The following is a 20,878-nucleotide window of genomic DNA, read 5'->3' on the forward strand; positions in this document are numbered from 1 at the left end:
TGTAGCCTTGAACACTAAACAATAAAACTTTCCATTCATGGCACACTCTGTAAGGGTATGTTGTCAAGGTTAGTAAAAAGCATGTCTGAGAAAATACCCTCCGAAACAGCTTGCAAATCAATGTGCTTTTTACATGTGGTTTATAAAGTAGAGTTGTTTATGGATGCTGTTTTTTCAAACTCCCATTCTGACCTGCCATATGGATCTGCTTTGAAAAGGTAACATGATTTTGTTTTTCAGGCTGGAAAAAGTTTTTTGGGGACAAAAATGCTACGGCCGAATGTTAGCTGAGAGTCAATAGGGAAAACTTAAATTGAATAATCATTTATGGCCTCTACACTATCTCCCTTTGCATCCACTGTGGACATGTGGTAGGCCCAGTTGCTGGACAAGTAGAACAGCTTTAAAATTGCATGAATCCCTTCATTTCTGCTGCGGAGTGTAATGCATTCTTTATTAGCAACTTAAAAAATCCATGTTGTCTGTGCTGTGGTACACAGTCTCACTGAACTGGGTGAAACAGGAGAACACAATGGCTGAGGATAGACTAGATGTCACTGAACCGTAACGCTGTCAGATGACTTTTGTAAGTTGCTTGATCCTTCCAGTATCAGTTACCCACAGTCACAGGACACTTGGTGTCTCCTTGTTCATCCCCATCACATTTTACTTACTAGTATAGACTCAGTGGTAAGAATGAATCTCTATGAAAAGATGTTCAATATGTTGGATGCGTGGAGAAGTCATTGAACTTAGAGAACTGCTGTTCCATTGCAAAAACCTCTATATTAAAAATGAAGACCGGTTCAGCTATTCTTTGTGGTTTATGGCTTATTTGTACAGTTCTGGATCTAAAAGGTGAGCTCAATAACCCAGAGGTATTGCATGTAGTGACTGTGTGTTGTGACTGTGCTCAAAAAAACTCAAACCCTGAACTTTAGCAAATTTGGGGGGTTTCTTTTTTATGCTTTTTTGTTATGTCTTTCTAAATAAAAAAATAAATAAAATTAAATAACATTTTTAGCCCCTAACCAGGAGACTTTACCATGTAATCACTTTATTGCTTGTACAATTTAGTGCATTTGTATGTATAACAGTGAACTGTCAAATAGCAGACGTCCTATTACAGTATGTTATAGGCAGGTTGTATTAGGAATCCAGCCATTCCGGCCATTCCAGCCTCCAGAAGGTTCCCACCACCTATAAAAAATGACGCATACCCCATAATTACATTGTAGTGAGACTGTTCAATTCCCAGAAGTACATGATGTGCTGCTTACAACTACCTAAATGTTGCTAAGCTATTGGGCATGAATCTGTAATATTCTTCAATGTAGCATGTAATTGCTGCTTTATCTTCTGAGAATCTCCAGTACATACTGTATGTGCCAATGATACTATCAGCTTTACTTCAAGCTTCACTTTTTTACACTTTGAGCAATAATTTAGTTTTGTAGCTGATAGCAGCCGGTCCTCATGCTCTATGAAATGCGCTCAGCTCCTGAGCTTAGCCCCTGCACATCCTGACGTTCTGGGAACATCGTGATGTGGGAACTACCTGCTTTTCATGATGTTCTTGGAACATCATTGTGCGTTAAGGCGTTAAACATGCAAAACTTACCAAAAAAATGGTATATAGCAAAATTGCTTGCAATCACAATCATTTTTTTGTGATAGTGCTTTTGTTTAATTCCCCTGGTCATCCTCTTTTGTACCCATTCGAGTTCAGGCTTGTCCTTGTTAGTTATAGCTTAATTTACCAAACAATGACCCCTTACCCCCCCCCCCCCCCCCCCAAAATAGTTTAAAAATCTTGGCTACTAGGTGTCTCTTTTCCCTGCAATCTGCTCTTCATTGCTTTATAGAGAAAAAGTAACAAAGGACCTGTGTACCTGCAAGCTTTCTCTCTTCTCCAGAGGATCAGAACTGTTTCTAAAAGGTAAATCAAGGCTTTCCCCATTTCATCTCAGCAGCAGTTTTAGTGCTTGGTGTAACCCCTTCCTGGCTGTGCTGCTGCTGTATGTACATAATCCTGCCTCCTGTATCTAATCTCCACTCTCCCCTCTTGCCTTCAGGAGCAGCTCAGTACTTACTGTAACCCCTTTAGCTATGCTACTGCTATTTTTTCTTGCTCACATAGCACATTGCAAATCCACCACATCAATAAACCCATCTACCTCCACAGTACACTTAAAGCAGCATTATGCCATAGTATAGCTGTAAAACATAGGTGCTGTGCAGTGATTGGCTAAGGAAATAAGGGTAAGGAAGAACCTGTGTGTGTACTATGACAAACAGCACAGCTCTGGTCCCACTTCTGGAAATAATGACAATGAGGGGGCTCTCTGAGGTTCAATAACAGAAGGTCTTTGGAAGTTTTTGTTTTTTTTTAAAAAACCAACTAATTTGCTAATTAACTGATAATTGACAGCTGATAAAACTGTCTGTTTTAATGTTTTTTTTCTGTTTTCTCTTCATTCTATGCATGTTGAAGGTGTGGACGCAGCAAAAGGAAAGTATGCTCAGATGCTATTTCAAGACTTATTCAAAGATTACTCTAATGCACTGAGACCAGTGGAAGATACTGACAGAGCATTAAATGTGACACTTCAGATTACATTGTCTCAGATCAAAGATGTGGTGCGTATTTTACCAACCTTCATCTATTAATGGGCTTCTGTTGAACTTTCTCTGAAATTGTACAGGCTTGTGGGGCTTATTTCCCTGAAAACAAAGAAGATGGCCAGTGATTTTTCATCACGCCCGACCTCCTATCATCTGTTGGTGGAGTGTCAGGAGAGCCCCATACACCTTATACTTATGGTCAAACCCCTGACAGAAATATAAAGTGTATGTGGACCTTTGCACTCTCAAAAATTGATTTCCTTGTCTAGGGACAGTTGAGGAGCCCACATATGCCTTTTCAGTCCACTAAAATCCATGAGTTCTGCCGATTTGCATAGTATGTACAGTATATTGGCAGCTTAAAGGAAATCTGGGGCAAACAGCACCATACCCCATAATAAAGATTTTTATACTTCTCGGTCCTGGTGACACTCTGGATGTCGGTTGTGTTGCTGAGAAATAATTGCTTCTTTTCTTGCCCATTATGCTTATGAGTCCAACGTCCATAGGAAATCACTGATCAATCAGTCATCGTTCTTTTTTCAAGGATGAAAGGAATCAGATATTGACAGCATACATATGGATTAGGCAGAGCTGGTATGATGCTTACCTGACATGGGACAAAGATGAATATGATGGCTTGGATTCCATTCGTATTCCGAGCGACAGGGTATGGAGACCAGACATAGTTCTGTATAACAAGTAAGTGCAACACCATCAGTATTATCAATATGCTTTTTGTTTGTGGCATAAGATGATACTTGGCTCATATCAATACTGCTCTGTATCTTCCATATGTGGTCTTATGCAGTGCTACAAGTCTAGTTCAATTGGATCAGCTCTCCTGGAATATGATTTATCCATTTCCCTAAAATAACCAGAAATACCTACTCTTAGAACTTTGCATTATCATTCCTTCACTGCTGGCTTTATTCTGCAGGGTGATAGAATTTGAATTGAGTGGTGGTGCACATACTTGACCCCTATTCATACAATCCACTGATCCTGTGCCCATGATCGGTATGGGACCCCCCCCCCCCCAAAATTAGACACGTATTACCGACACCAAGGATAGGTAATAAGTTGTCTTTAAGGGAAAAGCCCTTTAAACCCATGACAGCTCTCTAACTACTGAGCAGATAGAGATGGACAAACAATACGTTAGTAGGATAGAACGGCTCTAATATATTCTGTATTCCGCATAGAATCTGTCCTTGATACTTACTGATTTTTTTCCTGAAGACTCTTAAAGTGACTCTGTACCCACAATCTGCCCCCCCCCCCCCCCAACCGCTTGTACCTTCAGATAGCTGCTTTCTGTCCTGGAGTCTGTTTAACAGGTGATGCAGTTAATGTAATAAAAAAACAACTTGTAAACTTGCAGCCCTGTGCCCAACGGCAGTGGCTTACATTGTGTATGCATTAGGCTGGCACAACCTCTCTGTCCCTCCTCCCCACCCTCCTCATCATTAGGAATGCTCCAGGCAGATTGCCTCCTATTCATCAGCTGTGAGAGGACGGCACATGGGCTGGATCTTTAAGAAGCTGTGTAGTTTTCACAGCAGAGGAAGAGGAAAAATGGTGAAGAGGATGGGGAGGAGAGACAGAGAGGGTGTGCCAGCCTAATGCATACACACTCTAGGCCACGGCCAAAGGGCACGGGGCTACCAGTTTAAAAGTTGTAGTTATGACATTAACTGCATCACCTGCAGAACGGACCCCAGGACAGATCTTGGATTAAAAACAGCTATCCGAAGGTACAAGTGGTTTGGGGGATCAGATTGTGGGTACAGAGTCACTTTAAACATACACAAGTCTTTTACTGCTATTATCCAACAGGGCAGATGATCAGTTTTCTGAGCCAGTGAATACAAATGTTGTCCTTCGGTATGATGGAAAAATTACATGGGATTCTCCAGCTATAACCAAAAGCTCCTGTGTAGTGGATGTCTCCTATTTCCCCTTTGACAACCAAGAATGTAACCTGACCTTTGGCTCATGGACCTACAATGGCAATCAGGTGGACTTAATAAATGCTATGGACACCGGGGACCTCTCAGACTTTGTGGAAAATGTGGAATGGGAAATGCAGGGTATGCCAGCGGTGAGGAACGTCATCTCTTACGGCTGCTGCTCAGAACCTTACCCTGATGTCACCTTCACTTTGATCCTGAAGAGGAGATCTTCTTTTTATATTTTTAACTTGTTAATACCCTGTGTCATGATATCTTTCCTGGCTCCGTTAGGTTTTTATCTTCCTGCAGATTCAGGGGAAAAGGTTTCCTTGGGAGTGACCGTTTTGCTGGCTCTTACTGTATTTCAATTAATGGTAGCAGAAAGCATGCCTCCCTCCGAAAGTGTGCCACTAATAGGTAAGTCCTGAGCATCCTCAATACCACTACTGTCCTTCTCGGGCCCCTTACACAATAATTTGTTACTGTCGATAATGTGTTAGCTCATTTCATGATTAATATAGTGATCTATATCATAAAAATGAAAGTCTGTCTGTCTGTCTGTCTGTCTGTCTGTCTGTCCCATATAGACTTCCAAACACCTGAACAGTTTGACCCCAAATTTGGCACACAGATACATAGGGTGCCCGGGAAGGTTATTGCGAAGGTCCCGTCCCCGCCAGATGTACAGGAGGGGAGGGGGAGGGAGAAGAGCGGCGCCCCATAGAGGTGAATGGTAAAATCTCCTCACTGCAAACAGGTGACATAATTAGCTGCATGTCTCCGGCAGTAAACGGCAGTTGGGAGCTTAGCAACCATTTTCACAGGGAGCAATGGTTGCTAGGGAAGCTGCCTCACAACATTCACAGTAATAACTGGTAGACAACACTGTCATACCAGACCTGACCAATACCACCATACTGTGACTGGATAACACTGCCACACCACACCTTACCAATACCGCCATATAGTGACTGGATAACACCGCCACACCAGACCTGACCAATACCGCCATACTATGACTGGATAACACTGTCATACCAGACCTGACCAATACCGCCATACTATGACTGGATAACACCATCATATCAGACCTGACCAATACCGCCATACTATGACTGGATAACACTGCCACACCACACCTTACCAATACCGCCATACTGTGACTGGATAACACCGCCACACCAGACCTGACCAATACCGCCATACTGTGCTGGATAACACTGTCACACCAGACCTGACTAATACCGCCACACTGTGACTGGGTAACACTGTCATACCAGACCTGACCAATACCACCACACAGTGACTGGATAACCCTGTCATACCAGACCTGACCAATACCGCCATACTTTGACTAAATAACACTGTCATATCAGACCTGACCTGACCAATACCGCCATACTATGACTGGAGAACACCGCCACACCAGACCTGACCAATACCGCCATACTGTGACTGGATAACACCGCCATACCAGACCTGACCAATACCGACACACTGTGACTGAATAACACTGCCATACCAGACCTGAGCGATACCGCCATATTGTGACTGGATAACACTGTCATATCAGACCTGACCAATACCGCCATACTATGACTGGATAACACTGCCATACCAGACCTGACCAATACCGCCATACCCCCCTCAAAAAGACACCAGATTTTCTGGCAAGTCTGAACAGGAGGGTACTGCCCCTCTGGAAGGTGCTACCGTACGCACCAGACCATGGGTGCCTAATGGTAAATACGACTCTGCAGGTATACAGGACCCCAAAACTATACACTACAGGTGCACGGGACCTCCACCAACTATATACTACAGGTATACAGGACCCCAAACTTTACACTACAGGTATACAGGACCCTAAAACTATACACTACAGGTATACAGGACCTCCACCAACTATATACTTCAGGTATACAGGACCTCCACCAACTATATACTACAGGTATACAGGACCCCGAAACTTTACACTACAGGTACACAGGACCTCCACAAACTATATACTACAGGTATACAGGACCCCAAACTTTACACTACAGGTTTACAGGAACCCAAAACTATACACTACAGGTATACAGGACCTCCACCAACTATATAATACAGGTATACAGCACCCCAAAGCTATACACTACAGGTATACAGGAACTCCACCAACTATATACTACAGGTATATAGGACCCCGAACTATACACTACAGGTATATAGGACCCCAAAACTATACACTACAGGTATACAGGACCTCCACCAACTCTATACTACAGGTATACAGGACCCCAAAACTATACACTACAGGTATACAGGACCTCCACCAACTCTATACTACAGTTATACAGGACCCTCAAACTATGCACTACAGGTATACAGGACCCCCGAACCATATACTACAGGTATACAAGACCTCCACCAATTATACACTACAGGTATCCAGGAACCTCAAACTATAAACTACAGGTATACAAGACTTCCACCAACTATACATTACAGGTATACAGCACCAACTATATACTACAGGTATACAGAACCCCCAAACTATACAGTACAGGACCTTCACCAACTGTACACTGCAGGTATACAGGACCTCCTTCAACTATACACTACAGGTATACAGCCCCCCCAACTACACACTACAGGTATACAGGACCCCCCAACTATACACTATAGGTATACAGTCCCCCCAACTATGCACTACAGATATGCGAGACCCCTAAAAACTATACATTGTGGGCATACAGAACCCCTCCAACTATGCACTACAGGTATACACTAATTCCACTGATTAACTCAGATGCAACAATACCTTTAGCTTCACCTCCTGGGCACCTTAGAACAAATCTAATTAACACCGACACTTTATACCCGGGCAGCGCCAGGTACATTTTCTAGTACAATATAATTATCAAAATACGGGTGGACAGAAAATAATAACATTTATTTTGTTTTATACATACAGTTATGTGGTGGTCCAAAAGTAGGTGGAGAGTATGTGTAATAGGGTTATAAAGGAAGAGATTTATCAAACATGGTGTAAAGTGAAACTGGCTCAGTTGCCCCTAGCAACCAATCAGATTCCACTTTTCATTCCTCGCAGACTCTTTGGAAAATGAAAGGTGGAATCTGATTGGTTGCTAGGGGCAACTGAGCCAGTTTCACAGATTCCGTTTCATAGGTAAATTTCCCAAAATCTGTTTGATTTTCAGATAATTCAGATAACCCATAATGGCCAAAAATCTCAATACAGATCAAAGAAAATGGATTTTAAAAGAGTATTGGGAAACTCAAAATGCTGAAACCGTTAGAACAAATTGGGTACGTGTATAAAAGAAAAAAAAAGCGCTGCAGAATCTGTTGGCGCTATACAAATAAATATTATTATTATTGAAACATTTGGTACTCAAGCCCCAAAGAGACAAATCCCTGACAAATTTGATGCCACCAGCTCAATCCTTAAACCCTTGCCGCATATGGATGTACCGGCACGTCCAAATCTGCAGCCCGTTCCTGCAGATGGACGTGTTGGTACGTCCTCGGGATGAGAGGGGCACAGGAGCTGTGCTCCTGTCATCCCCGGCGGGGCCCGGCTGTCAGTGATAGCCGGGCACCCGCCGCAACTGCCGAGATCTGGCCCGTGCCTGGATCTTGGCAGTTAACCCCTTAGTGACGGCCGATAATGGGCCGGCGCTGCACTGCCTTTCATCTCCCCCCAAAGTGAATCCACGGCGGGGGGAGATGAAAAAAGTAAAATCAGACCCCAGATCAGCCCCCCTAGTGCCCCAGTCACTAACCCTCTCCCTCCCCCGGCGGCCATCGGATGCAAGATGGCTGCCGCCATCGCTGTGAACAGACTATGTCTGTTCACAGCGATGGAAAATAAATAAATAATCAAAGCCCCATTCTCTCCACCACCGGAGGTAGCGGAGAGCATGGGGCAGTGATCGGGGACCCCCCTGTGGGGTCTCGGTACAAGCGATCAGCGGTATATACTATATATCGCTGATCGCTTGTACCATGTGCTGCCCAGCACTTTTTATCCCCTGCCACCATAAATGATTGGTGACAGGGGATAAAAAGTGATGTGTCCTGTCCCCCCCAAGTCGACCCCCACCCCCCCAGTCACCCCCCCATCCCCCAGTTACCCCCCTTCCCCATATACATTACCTGATCCAGGGAGGTCCTTCCTCCTCGGCGTCCAGGCTGCTTCTGAAGTGCGCATGCAATTTGGTCTCTGTCACTGAACTATGATTACTGTGATAGAAAATATCACAGTAATCATAGTAATATAGTGAAAATGACTGTGTAAAAGTACAAAAAGTAAAAAACACACAAAAAAAATAAAACACACACTTTTTATTATAGTAATAATTGCAGTTTACTCCCAGATTACCCCTAACCCCCCCCAGATTACCCGTAACCACGCCAGAATACACGTAACCACCGCACGTTGCCCGTAACCAACGCACATTGACGTAACCCCGGCACGCTGCCTGTAACCCCCCGCACGTTGCCCGTAACCACCACACGTTGCCTCTAACCACCGCACGTTGCCTCTGACAACGGCACGTCGCCTCTGACAACCGCACGTTGCCTCTGACCACCGCACGTTGCCTCTTACCACCCCAAGTTGCCTTTGAGCACCAAACGTTGCCACTGACCACCGCAGGTTGCCCCTGACCACCGCACATTGCCTCTAACCACCGCACATTGCCTCTAACCACCGCACATTGCCTCTAACCAACACATATTGCCAATGACCCCCTCCAGATTGCCGGTAACCACTTCAGTTTATCCGTAACCACCCCAGATTGTCCGTAACCATCCCAGATTGTCTGTAACCATCCCAGATTGTCTTTAACCACCCCAGATTGTCCGTAACCACCCCAGATTGTCCGTAACCACCAAAGATTGTCCGTAACCACCCCAGATTGTACATAACCACCCCACGTTGCCCGTAACCACTCCATGTTTCCCTTAACCACCGCACGTTGCCTGTAACCACCCCAGGTTACCTGTAACCACCCCAGGTTGCCGTAACCACAGCAGGTTGCCCATGACCACCCCATGTTGACCGTATCCACCCCAGATTATCCGTAACCACCCCAGGTTGTCCGTATACACCCCAGATTACCCGTAACCACCTCAGGTTGCCTGTAACCACCTCCAGATTACCCAGAACCACCGCAGACTCTCTGTAACTACCCCGCATTACCTGTATTCTCTTTTTTTTATTTTTTATTTTAGTAACAGCACTATTCTATTAACTATTACTAGCTGCGGTTTTGCTCCAGCAAATTGGCACTTCTTCCCTTCTGAGCCCCGCTGTGTGCCCATACAGTGGTTAAAGATCACATATGGGGTACCCTTGTACTCAGGAGAAACTGCGTTACAGATTTTGGGGTACATTTTTTCTCCTGTTCCTTGTGAAATTTAGAAATTTCAAACTAAACCAACATATTATTGGAAAAATTAGAGTTTTTCATTTTTACTCGCCAATTTTGAATACTTTCCTCTAATACCTGTGGGGTCAAAATGCTCACCACACCCGAAGATGAATTCTTTGAGGGGTGCACTTTCCAAAATGGGGTGACTTATGGGGGGGTTCTATTCTGCTGACACTACAGGGGCTCTGCAAACGCACCTGGTGCTCAGAAAATTCTTCAGATAAATCATGCACTGAAAATGCTAATTGGCGCTCCCCTCCTTCTAAGCCCTGCTGTGTGCCCATACAGTAGATTATGCCCACATATGGGGTACCGTTCTACTCAAGAGAACCTGCGTTATAGATTTTGGGGTGAATTTTCTCTCCTGTTCCTTGTGAAATTGAAAAATATCAAACTAAAGGAACATATTATTAGAAAAATTCGATGTTTTTCTTTTTACTGTCTACTTTTGAATACTTTCCTCTAATACCTGTGGGGTCAAAATGCTCACCGCACCACAAGATGAATTTTCTGAGGGGTGTACTTTCCAAAATGGGGTGACTTATGGCGAGATTTTACTCCGCTGGCACTATGGGGGCACTGCAAACGCACCTGGCGCTCCAAAACTTCTTCAGCAAAATCTGCATTGAAAAAGCCCAAAATGAATTCTTTGAGGGGTGTACTTTCCAAAATGGTGTGACATATGGGGGTTTCTCTCTCTGCTGACACTACAGGGGCACTGCAAACGCACCTGGCGCTCAGAAACTTCTTCAACAAAATCTGCATTGAAAAAGCTAATTGGCGCTTCTTCCCTTCTGAGCCCCGCTGTGTGCCCAAACAGTGGTTTACGCCCACATATGGGGTACCGTTGTACTCAAGAGAACCTGTGTTACAAATTATGGGGTGCTTTTTCTCTCATGTTCCTTTTGAAAATGAGAAACTTTATTCTAAACGTATATATTATTGGAAAATTTTAATTTTCCATTTTTTTACGGCCTGAGGCTGGGTTCACACTACGTATATTTCAGTCAGTATTGTGGTCCTCATATTGCAACCAAAACCAGGAGTGGATTAAAAACACAAAATGGCTCTGTCCACACAATGTTGAAATTGAGTGGATGGCCGCCATATAACAGTAAATAACTGCCATTATTTCAATATAACAGCCGTTGTTTTAAAATAACAGCAAATATTTGCCATTAAATGGTGGCCATCCACTCAATTTCAACATTGTGTGAACAGAGCCTTTCTGTGTTTTCAATCCACTCCTGGTTTTGGTTGCAATATGAGGACCACAATACTGACTGAAATATACGTAGTGTGAACCCAGCCTAAGTTGTGAACAAGGCGTGTGCCTACGCCGAAACGCGTCAACTATACTGTCTGTCCCTTGTCATATGGATTTGCAATAAAGATATTTATGTGGAGAAAAATCCTGAACCTATCCTGTTGTGCTGGACGTATACACAGATTTTATTTCGAACCCAGCCTAATGGTGAATACTTTCCTCCAGCCCCTGTAGGGTTAAAATGCTCATTATACCCCTAGATTAATTCTTTAAGGTGTGTAGTTTCCAAAATGTGGTCACTTATGGGTGTTTCCAGTATACAAGCCTCCTAAATCAACTTAAAAAAAGAACTGGTCCGAAACTTTCACGAAAATGTGGTAATTTGCTGATAAATTTCTAAGCCCCATAACACCCTAAAAAAGTGAAATATGTTTATGAAATGAAGCCAGAATAAAGAGGACATATTGGTAATGTGACTTAGTAACTAATTTATGTGATACAACTTTCTTTTTTTAGAAGCAGAGAATTTCAAGGTTCATGAAATGCTATTTTTTTTAATTTTTCATGTTATTTTGATGTTTTTCACAAAAAGCACACAAAGTAGTGTGAATCGCTAGCATACATTAAAGCATTACTGAGCTATAAGCGCATAAAGTGAGAAAGGTCAGATTTTGAAAAATGAGCCTGGTCATTAAAGGGGTTGGCCACTTTATAGTAAAATTGCTCAGTGTACAGTATTAGTAAGTGTACTCACTGTATGTACTGACAGCAGCTCCCTGTGTACCTCATAGAGCTAATATTAGGCTCCCCTCCTCCAGGCTGGGCTGCCCTGCTCTGTGCTGTTTTGGTCCATAAGATTGTTGACATGGAGAAGCATGTGACCAGGTCCCGCCCCCCAGTGTCCACCACTGAGCCTGTGTATGTCTATGGAGGACACAGTGGACAGGGCATGGTCACATGCTCCTCCATGTCAGCCATTTTATGGACTGAAACAAAACAGAGCAGGGCAGCCCAGCCTGGTGAAGGGGAGTCTGCTTTTAGCTCTATGAGGTACACAGGGAGCTGCTGTCAGTATATACAGTGAGTACACTTACTAATACTTTGTACTGACCTATTTTACTATAAAGTGGCCAACCCCTTTAAGGCCCGAATAGGCTTAGCCTTGAAGGGGTTAATGGTATTTCAAGTTTTTGATGGAACAGTCACAGGAAATAAGTTTATCGAAATTCTAATGAATCCAGTTGTCCCCCAGTTACAGCAACAGCCTACTTCAAATTACCTTTATTTCCAAAAAGATGGGGCCCCTAGCAACCAATCAGATTCCACCTTTCATTTTCCATCTCTAGGTCTCTAGGCAGGTGAGTTACCCCTAGACCACAGCCCCTACACATTTGGGCTGAGAGATTCAACTACATCTGAGTGATTCTTTCAGATATAAACTGTCTACAGAGGACTGATCTGCAATCAGAGACACTGGCTGACAGCTGAGCAAGCAGGAGACTGGCCAGCATTGATTATTCATGAAGGGAGGAGGAAGGAGTGCTGAGGTGTGCCAGAGCGTGGCACAAACAACTCCTCTTTGCCTCTTCAGTACAGTAGGAGACGTGAGATTGTGCATAATCCACTGCACAGAAAATTACCAAAAGGCACCATGCTCACAAGGGGACTGCCAGCTACAGCACACTGTCAGCACCTTAGGTAGGGCCCAGGAGATGACAGATTCCTTTTAAGGGCTTTTGTATTATTGTTCAGAATAAAATTTAATTGTCAATGTTATGCTTGTGTTAGTAAATATAACTGCATAAATAATGAAATAAATTTTATTATTTTCTGTCCACCTATTTTTGGACCACCCTGTATTAAAAACACCAAGAAAGGTATAAAATAAAAAGTTATACTCACCTTAACAATCCTCTGCTGTTCCCATTCAAATGTTTCTATAAATGTGTTGTATGTTATATAGTTATGTTTTCTCTTCTATATTTAGGTAAATATTATATAGCCACCATGACCATGATCACTGCGTCTACAGCTCTGACAATCATCATCATGAATATACATCTTTGTGGAGCTGAAGCAAAGCCCATCCCTCAGTGGGCCAGGGTCATCATACTTGACTACATGTCTAAAATATTTTTCGTATATGACGTTGGCGAAAACTGCACCACACCAAAAGATGATAGTGACAGCACTTCACAGGACAGTGTCCACTCCTATGATGATTATGAGAAAAAACAGGATGTCTATGACTCATTAAAGCGCCCACTTTCTATAAGAACAGACTTTGTGTGTGACATTAACATCCAAACTAAGCTCGGTGGTCACTCCAATGGAAACAAGGGCGGTTTGCACGATCCCTTCTGTACCCACTGTATGCACTACAGAGCCTTGGCAAGTAACATTGAATACATCACTAACTGGTACCGAGAACAGAGATCAATTAGTGCCATGGGGATCGAATGGAAGAAAGTGGCAAAGGTGATGGATCGGTTCTTCATGTGGGTCTTTTTTATCATGGTCTTCTTTATGAGCATCTTAATTATTGCAAAAGCAGTCTAACTCTATAATGTAGGAACTAATACAATGCAAATAAAAGGCATGTCACAGTGATTTTTTGGATCATTTAATGTTTTCTTCATAATACAGGAAAATGTCCGCCAGAAATCTATTGCAGGTAATCGGGAGTTGCTTCAGTTTCAGGATTGTAAAAATTGTTCCTGCCCCATTGTACCAATATTTGGTGCTTTAACTTCCAATATCACTCTCAAGTACCTATTGAAGGGCATACATTACTCATTTTTGAATATTTTACAATGATACAAATGCTTTTACATAGCCTTGTGTGCTGAAATGTGTGCAGAAAATGTTACGCTTGATTTTTGCAAGCCTTGCAAGGTGTTATCCAGTGCTACAAAAACATGGCCACTTTCTTCCAGAGACAGCACCACTGTTGTCTCCAGTACAGGTGTGGTTTGCAATTAAGCTCAATTCACTTCAATGGATCTGAGTTGCAAAACCTGCACCCGAACTGGAGACTGTCTGTGGAAGAAAGTTGCCATGTTTTTGTAGTGCTGGATAACCCCTTCAAACACAACCCTGCCAAAACTACCCACTTCTGATGTATCTGCCAACAATCTAATGTGTAATGGAGCCTCCTGATTATCCTATTTGTCCTTGGGGATAGAAGCATTGGGCTTGGACAAGTGTTTGGTGAACAGTTATTTCATGTGGCTAACATAGAAAGAGACAGCTTTTGTTCTATCGATAGCATACATAACTCTATAGAATTACAGATTCTTATTTATGCTCTGTAGCATTTGCCTGCAAGGTTTGAAAAATTGAGGAGTCAGAGGAGGCTTTATAGCTGTTAACATAGTTTGCCTGTATACCAGGTTTGTGATGCTATTGAGGTCAAGAAAGAGGATGTGGACAGCCGGGCTCTCTTCTCACTACATTGCGTATGATTAATATAGCCACACTACCAGAAAACAGAGATGTGTTAACTTACAGGCAGGCTGCAAAAATGGCCTGCAAGAAAACCACACAGCATTTCTGTCTTTTTGGTTATGACATAAATACTATTTGAGGGTCAGGTGGCACCATTCCAAGTATTAAATGCACCAGACATCCAGACTATCCATATCCATATCCATTCACCTGCTATTTAAAGTGAATCTGGTACATAAGATCCTGGTTGGGATAACATTGGTTTTTAACAAACCATAGTTCAAAGAAAAGTATTTGCGGCATTGTCATTAATGCTGTGACAGATTGCGGCCAGATGTGTGTCCCACTATGTGTTTTCTTGTTTCTTACACCTAGGTAAAAGTGTCTCTATCAGATGTCACAGTTAGTGCAGTTAACTGCTATGCCCTACTTCAACCACTAGGTGTCACACTTCCCTAGAGCACAGCTGCAGTCACAAAGTAATGTTTAGCCACACATACCCCTCTCTCTTATACACCGCACTTCCTGTAACTAGTTAGCTGGTGCCTGGCATGACATGTGAACACCTGTCACCAGAGCTAGTAACCCCCACCATCATGTGTTACTAGACTCAAGGCCCAGGGTAGCCGCAGATAAGGGAGCAACCTTTTTTGCCAACGCCGTGGATCCTTAACCACAGGACAGTCATCCCTTAAAGTAGGAGAGATTAAAGTGACTGTACCACAGAAGAGCACAGTGCAAGATAGCCGCTCTCTACTGACTTACACTGAGTAAGAAGGAAACTACTAGCTAGCTACCCCCAGAGACAAAGGCCTGGGACTGGCACTACCATTCAGGACGGAAACCCGACACTGAGTGGCAGAAGGCGGTCAGATGACATAACTGAGACTCATCTATACATGAGTATGAGGAGTTCTCCAAGACACTATACATATATTTACACTTCACCACATCCCGGCAGAGTACTCACTACATTAGGCAAGGTGCCCTCCTATGCGATCCCTGACACCTGCTACTGTTCCATTCTTCTATCTACTCCTTCTCTACAAGGTATTACTGTGATTGATTTTTGCAGTAAACACTTAAGCACTGTTACTTTTATTGCACTGAAGATATTTTTAAAGTTGATTGCTGTTTAAAGTGGGACGCTGTCATCTCTGCCGTCACACCTTCACTGGAAACACCAAAGCCCACCTGCAGGTTCAATACCAGTTCCGGCCACCTGGGCCACGGCATTTGTATGATCAGGCAGCATGACATTGTGGTTCCTGGTCATGTGACAAGGAATCGCTGTGTAGTCCTATCCTAAATCATTCAATGCCATAAACCACATCTTAACAGTTTTCATTCTGACCACTAAGCCTAAAACTAAACTCCTGTTCTGTACGGATCACTTTTCAGCAGTGTCCTCTCTATCATCGCAGACAGGACAGTGAAAGGTGACTTCAGTACAAAGGTAAGATATCATTTACAATAGCTCTTTATTGTGTGTCCATGTCTATGTACAGTAGCTTTTTAAAGCATATGTCTAAATGTTGCTAAAAGAAGCTCAGACAAGATAGCTGCCCCGCAACCCTCCCATAATAAAAAAAAATTACAATCAGAAATTACTAACCAGCTTAAAAAAAAAAGTTTTGATATCTGTCTCTAATCGGTAAAAAAGAACATTTGATGCTCCGGTTTCCTGACAGGTTAAATTCATGGCAGCTCCTATGATGTGTTGGCTTCCCTGCATACATGACACATGACTTGATTCGGTAAAACTAATGGAAAGGGACCTATGCTGGCAGGCTGGCTTAGTTTTTAGCTACTTAGGTAAAGTACTTTGCAAGAACCTGGACTTAGGACTGCTCTGTTACTCCTGTAATGCAATCTATGTGAGTGACTGATGTGACTGTAACTGGATACATTCCTTGTGTGCTTGCTGCAAATCTCATTTTATATCCTAGTCACCATGTGTTAAATATTTAAAGCAATTACTGAGTACATAACCAGTACAAACCATACAGGTACAAATATAAGATAGGACTTTGACATCCCAACCACAGTACCCCATACCTCCAAAGGGAAAAAAAATCAGTATTCTGCTGCTGTGACTCTTAAAGGGAAAGTATCAGCAGGTTTGTGCAGATGGACCTGCTGATATCCTCCTGCAGCTGCGTTCCTCATCTTTCTGGTGCTTGTGTTCTTCTTTTTTTTTTTAAGGTCCCACCGCTTTGGAGCACTTTAATCCTGCCTAGTAACTATAATCCTGCCTAGTATGATTGCACTATACAGTATATACTAGTGTAATATCCACAGTTTTACACTCAAATCGGTTCAGAGCCGAAAACAGTTGAACTTAACTAATTTTATGCTGCTAAAAATGAATATAATGCTTTAATTTCCCTATAGGCTCTAATTTTCAAGAGCCAAACGAAATGCCGTCAGTGACAGAAAAGTGACTTCTCCTCATATGTAGCAAAAACTACACAACTACTACTAAATCTGCTTTTGTGTTTTTTTACATGATGAAAAGAAAAGTCCATTATTGCATCATTTTAATTGACTTCAATAAATTGCATTGAAATCTATAGAATAATGGACATCATTTGCACACAGTGTATGAAATGATGGACGTCTTCAAATAATTATTTGGCTTCAAATAATGTCTATAACAATTGTTGTGGGACGTCTTGCAAACAATGGGTGTTATTCTTTTAATTGTTCTCACACAGTTTTTCTTGTAATGTCATTGTAATGACAGGCGGCCAAACCGCAAAATAACGGACATTATTTGGACCTCAAAATAACAGACGTTGTTCTAAAAAAAATTATTACTGGCCTTTCAAATAGATCATTCTGTGAATATGAATAAATCATTTTACTTTGTTTTATGATTATTGGCTTAAGCTACAGGACCTAGAAATTGTATTTGTCTGTAAAGTCTTGACCTAATCATCTATTTTATTTCCCAAAAGTTCACCTATATATTCACTTACAGCACCCACAACTACACAAGGATCAGGTTCTACCCATGCTGGCTCCTGCCAATCAATTCTACAGGACGTGGTGGCACAGATGATCACTCATAGGTCGCTTATAATGCATCCACTTGTGTTCCTAAGGCATAGTGTTTTTTATGAAGCGTTAATAAAGTTAGAAGATTTAATCCAAGCACTGTGCTGGACAATTCCGGTAGTATAGAAGCACTGTAGTATACTGTGATCCACCATCTTACTGCCAGCCAATGAGTTCTGGGGCGCACAAATTTTTTTTTTTTTTTAAAGATGGCTCAGATTTACTATTGTCTGCTCCTTCTCTAACATGACAACTGCATTATGTGCTTGGATAAAGGTGTATTTTTGTGTCATTTATTATTCTGGCACAGCTGGTTAGTAAATCCATGTCCAGAGGCAAAATGCTAAGTACTTTACGCCTCTTTTTTTGTGTAGCTTGTTGCTAATAGTGGTTTTATATATATATATATATATATATATATATATATATATATACATATGAAGTTTTTGAGGTAATATTATACCAAATATGGTAACTATTTTACACAGACAAATCATAGAAGTAGGAGACATGCAATACAGTGTTTGTATGTATATTTATTTATTTATTTCATGTGTTAAGTATGTATGTTCTTAGTTTATTATTTTTGTGAGCAGACCTTGAGATAATACTACTTTTTGCTAGTCATGTCACTCATGTCATAAATTTATAATTAGAGACATCCAAAGAGATCAAAGGGGTTAAAAATAAATAGCCATGCAGCAGGTTTATATAGAGAAATTATTGTACAGTAGAAGAGTCCAGTTCATGAGAAGGTGTGCACTTGTTCCAAAAATGTTAGACAAATTTACATAAAACATAGAAATAAAAAAAATGAAAGAAAATGTAAATACTTTAAAGGAAAGGTAACAGCAGGTAAGAAGACTCTGACCTGCTGTTATGTGAAGAAAATTTTGTTACCTTCATACTCAGCCCTGTTTTTTTATAATATCTTCACTTAAATTAATATGTAAATTACAGTAGGTGGTTTGGTGCACTGGGGATGGGCTGGTGGACAGATCAGGTATGAGGGTGGTAGTCCCGCCCCCAGTGCACCAAACCATCTAATTTACATATTAATTACACAGAATATATAGCAAACATGGTTCAAAATTTCCTTCATACTCAGTGTCCTGTGTGCTATGGAGACATAACAGCAGGTTAGCATCTTCCCTTTAAAGTACACTGTAAACTATTAATACATTATGCGAAACATAAAGCACTGGAAGAATGATCTCCCATATATTGCTGCACTACATAGATGGCAGCAGTATAAAGAAGAGAATAATAGATATATGGTGTATGGCACAAAGGATCCATTGTAGATTATATGTAAAACGTCCACCATGGCTTTTTCCCTCTACATCTCACTCCATTAAAGAAAATCTGTCAGCTGTATATCATGCATCATGCTCAGAGCTGTGTACATGGACATAAAACTGCTGGAAGGATAAAACAATTGATACCCATCTCTTAGCTGATGGTTGTTAGTAAAATTATGTTTTCCTTCTAAGCTTATAAGTTGTAGAGCCGGGCTGAGCTGCAGTATGCCTCCCTCCTCCACCCCTCCTTGCTTATGTCTGCCATTTTGAGCATGATATAGAGCTGACAGAATCCCTTAAAAGAACCTTCTTAGCCAAGCCACATATACATTTCTTTTACCGGCAAAAATCTCTTTCCTTCAAATAAACTAGTTTTAAAAAAATATGAATGTTTGGGATTTAATTCTATTTAAAAATCTCAAGTCTTCCTATACTTATCAACTGCTGTATGCAGGGCCGTTTTAATACATTGGTGGGCCCAGTGCACAGCCCTCAAGAGTGGGCCCCCCCTTACCTTTCTGCACATTGTATAATGTACTGAATTTGCCCCCACACTGTATCAAGAGCCCCAATACATACAGTAGTTACCTTATAACACTATTTCCACCATACAGTGATTACATATTACATAAAAACTGCACTAAACAAAACAGAAAGATATCACCATTGATACCATTACATAATACCGCCATACCATGACCCCTATCAGTACAAGCCTATAACAGAGTGAAGTTACATCCAGTGACTCACCGGGGGCGTCTTCTCCGATCAGAGTCTGTCACCTTTTCTTTTTCTCTCCATCCAGCCTGGGCCACCTTGAAGTCTTCTCCTGGCTGTGAATCTTCTCTCCAGAATCTGCCAGACAAATATTTTAGGCTCCAACACATACAGTAGTTAGGTCCCTTGTACCCCTATACAGTAGTTACACCCCTCTGTACCCCTACATAGTTACACCCCTCTGTGCCTCCATAGTTTTAAGGTGTCCCTGTAGTATATAGACCCTCATGTGCTCCTCCAGTTATATACAGCCCTCCTGTGCGCTCCCCCATTAGTATATAGCCCCCCTGTGCACTCTCCCCAGTAGTATATAGCCCCCTGTGCTCACCCACAATAGTATATAGCCCCCCTGTGCTCTCCCCCAATAGTATATAGCCCCCCTATGCTCTCCCACAATAGTATATAGCCCCCCTGTGCTCTCCCACAATAGTATATAGCCCCCCTGTGCTCTCCCACAATAGTATATAGCCCCCTGTGCTCTCCCCCAATAGTATATAGCCCCCCTGTGCTCTCCCACAATAGTATATAGCCCCCCTGTGCTCTCCCCCAATAGTATATAGCCCCCCTGTGCTCCCCCTCAATAGTATATAGCCCCCCTGTGCTCTCCATAATATATAGCCCCCTGTGCTCTCCCCCATAGTATATAGACCCCTGTGCTCCCCAATAGTATATAGCTCCCCTGTGCTCCCCAATAGTATATAGCCCCTGTGCTCCCCAATAGTATATAGCTAACCTGTGCTCCCCAATAGTATATAACCCCCTGTGCTCCCCCATAGTATATAGCCCCCTGTGCTCCCCCATAGTATATAGCCCCCTGTGCTCCCCAGTAGTATATAGCCCCCTGTGCTCCCCATAGTATATAGCTCCCCTGTGCTCCCCCATAGTATATAGCTCCCCTGTGCTCCCCCATAGTATATAGCCCCCTGTGCTCCCCCAAAGTATATAGCTCCCCTGTGCTCCCCCATAGTATATAGCTCCCCTGTGCTCCCCAATAGTATATAGCCC

At 42.4% G+C, this 20,878-nt stretch overlaps 1 protein-coding gene across 1 annotated transcript; it reads left to right on the plus strand.

Moving 5' to 3' along the window:
- Positions 1–730: 730 nt before the first annotated feature.
- On the plus strand, positions 731–13,859 carry CHRNA9 (cholinergic receptor nicotinic alpha 9 subunit). Its single transcript, XM_069976158.1, has 6 exons — positions 731–858; positions 1,866–1,939; positions 2,495–2,640; positions 3,173–3,327; positions 4,465–4,997; positions 13,276–13,859. The coding sequence occupies exons 1-6, from the start codon at positions 731–733 to the stop codon at positions 13,845–13,847; spliced, it is 1,608 nt and encodes a 535-aa protein (XP_069832259.1). The 3' UTR covers positions 13,848–13,859.
- Positions 13,860–20,878: the final 7,019 nt, after the last annotated feature.

Source organism: Dendropsophus ebraccatus, chromosome 7 (genome assembly GCF_027789765.1).
Source record: "Dendropsophus ebraccatus isolate aDenEbr1 chromosome 7, aDenEbr1.pat, whole genome shotgun sequence".
Taxonomy (NCBI): Eukaryota; Metazoa; Chordata; class Amphibia; order Anura; family Hylidae; genus Dendropsophus; species Dendropsophus ebraccatus.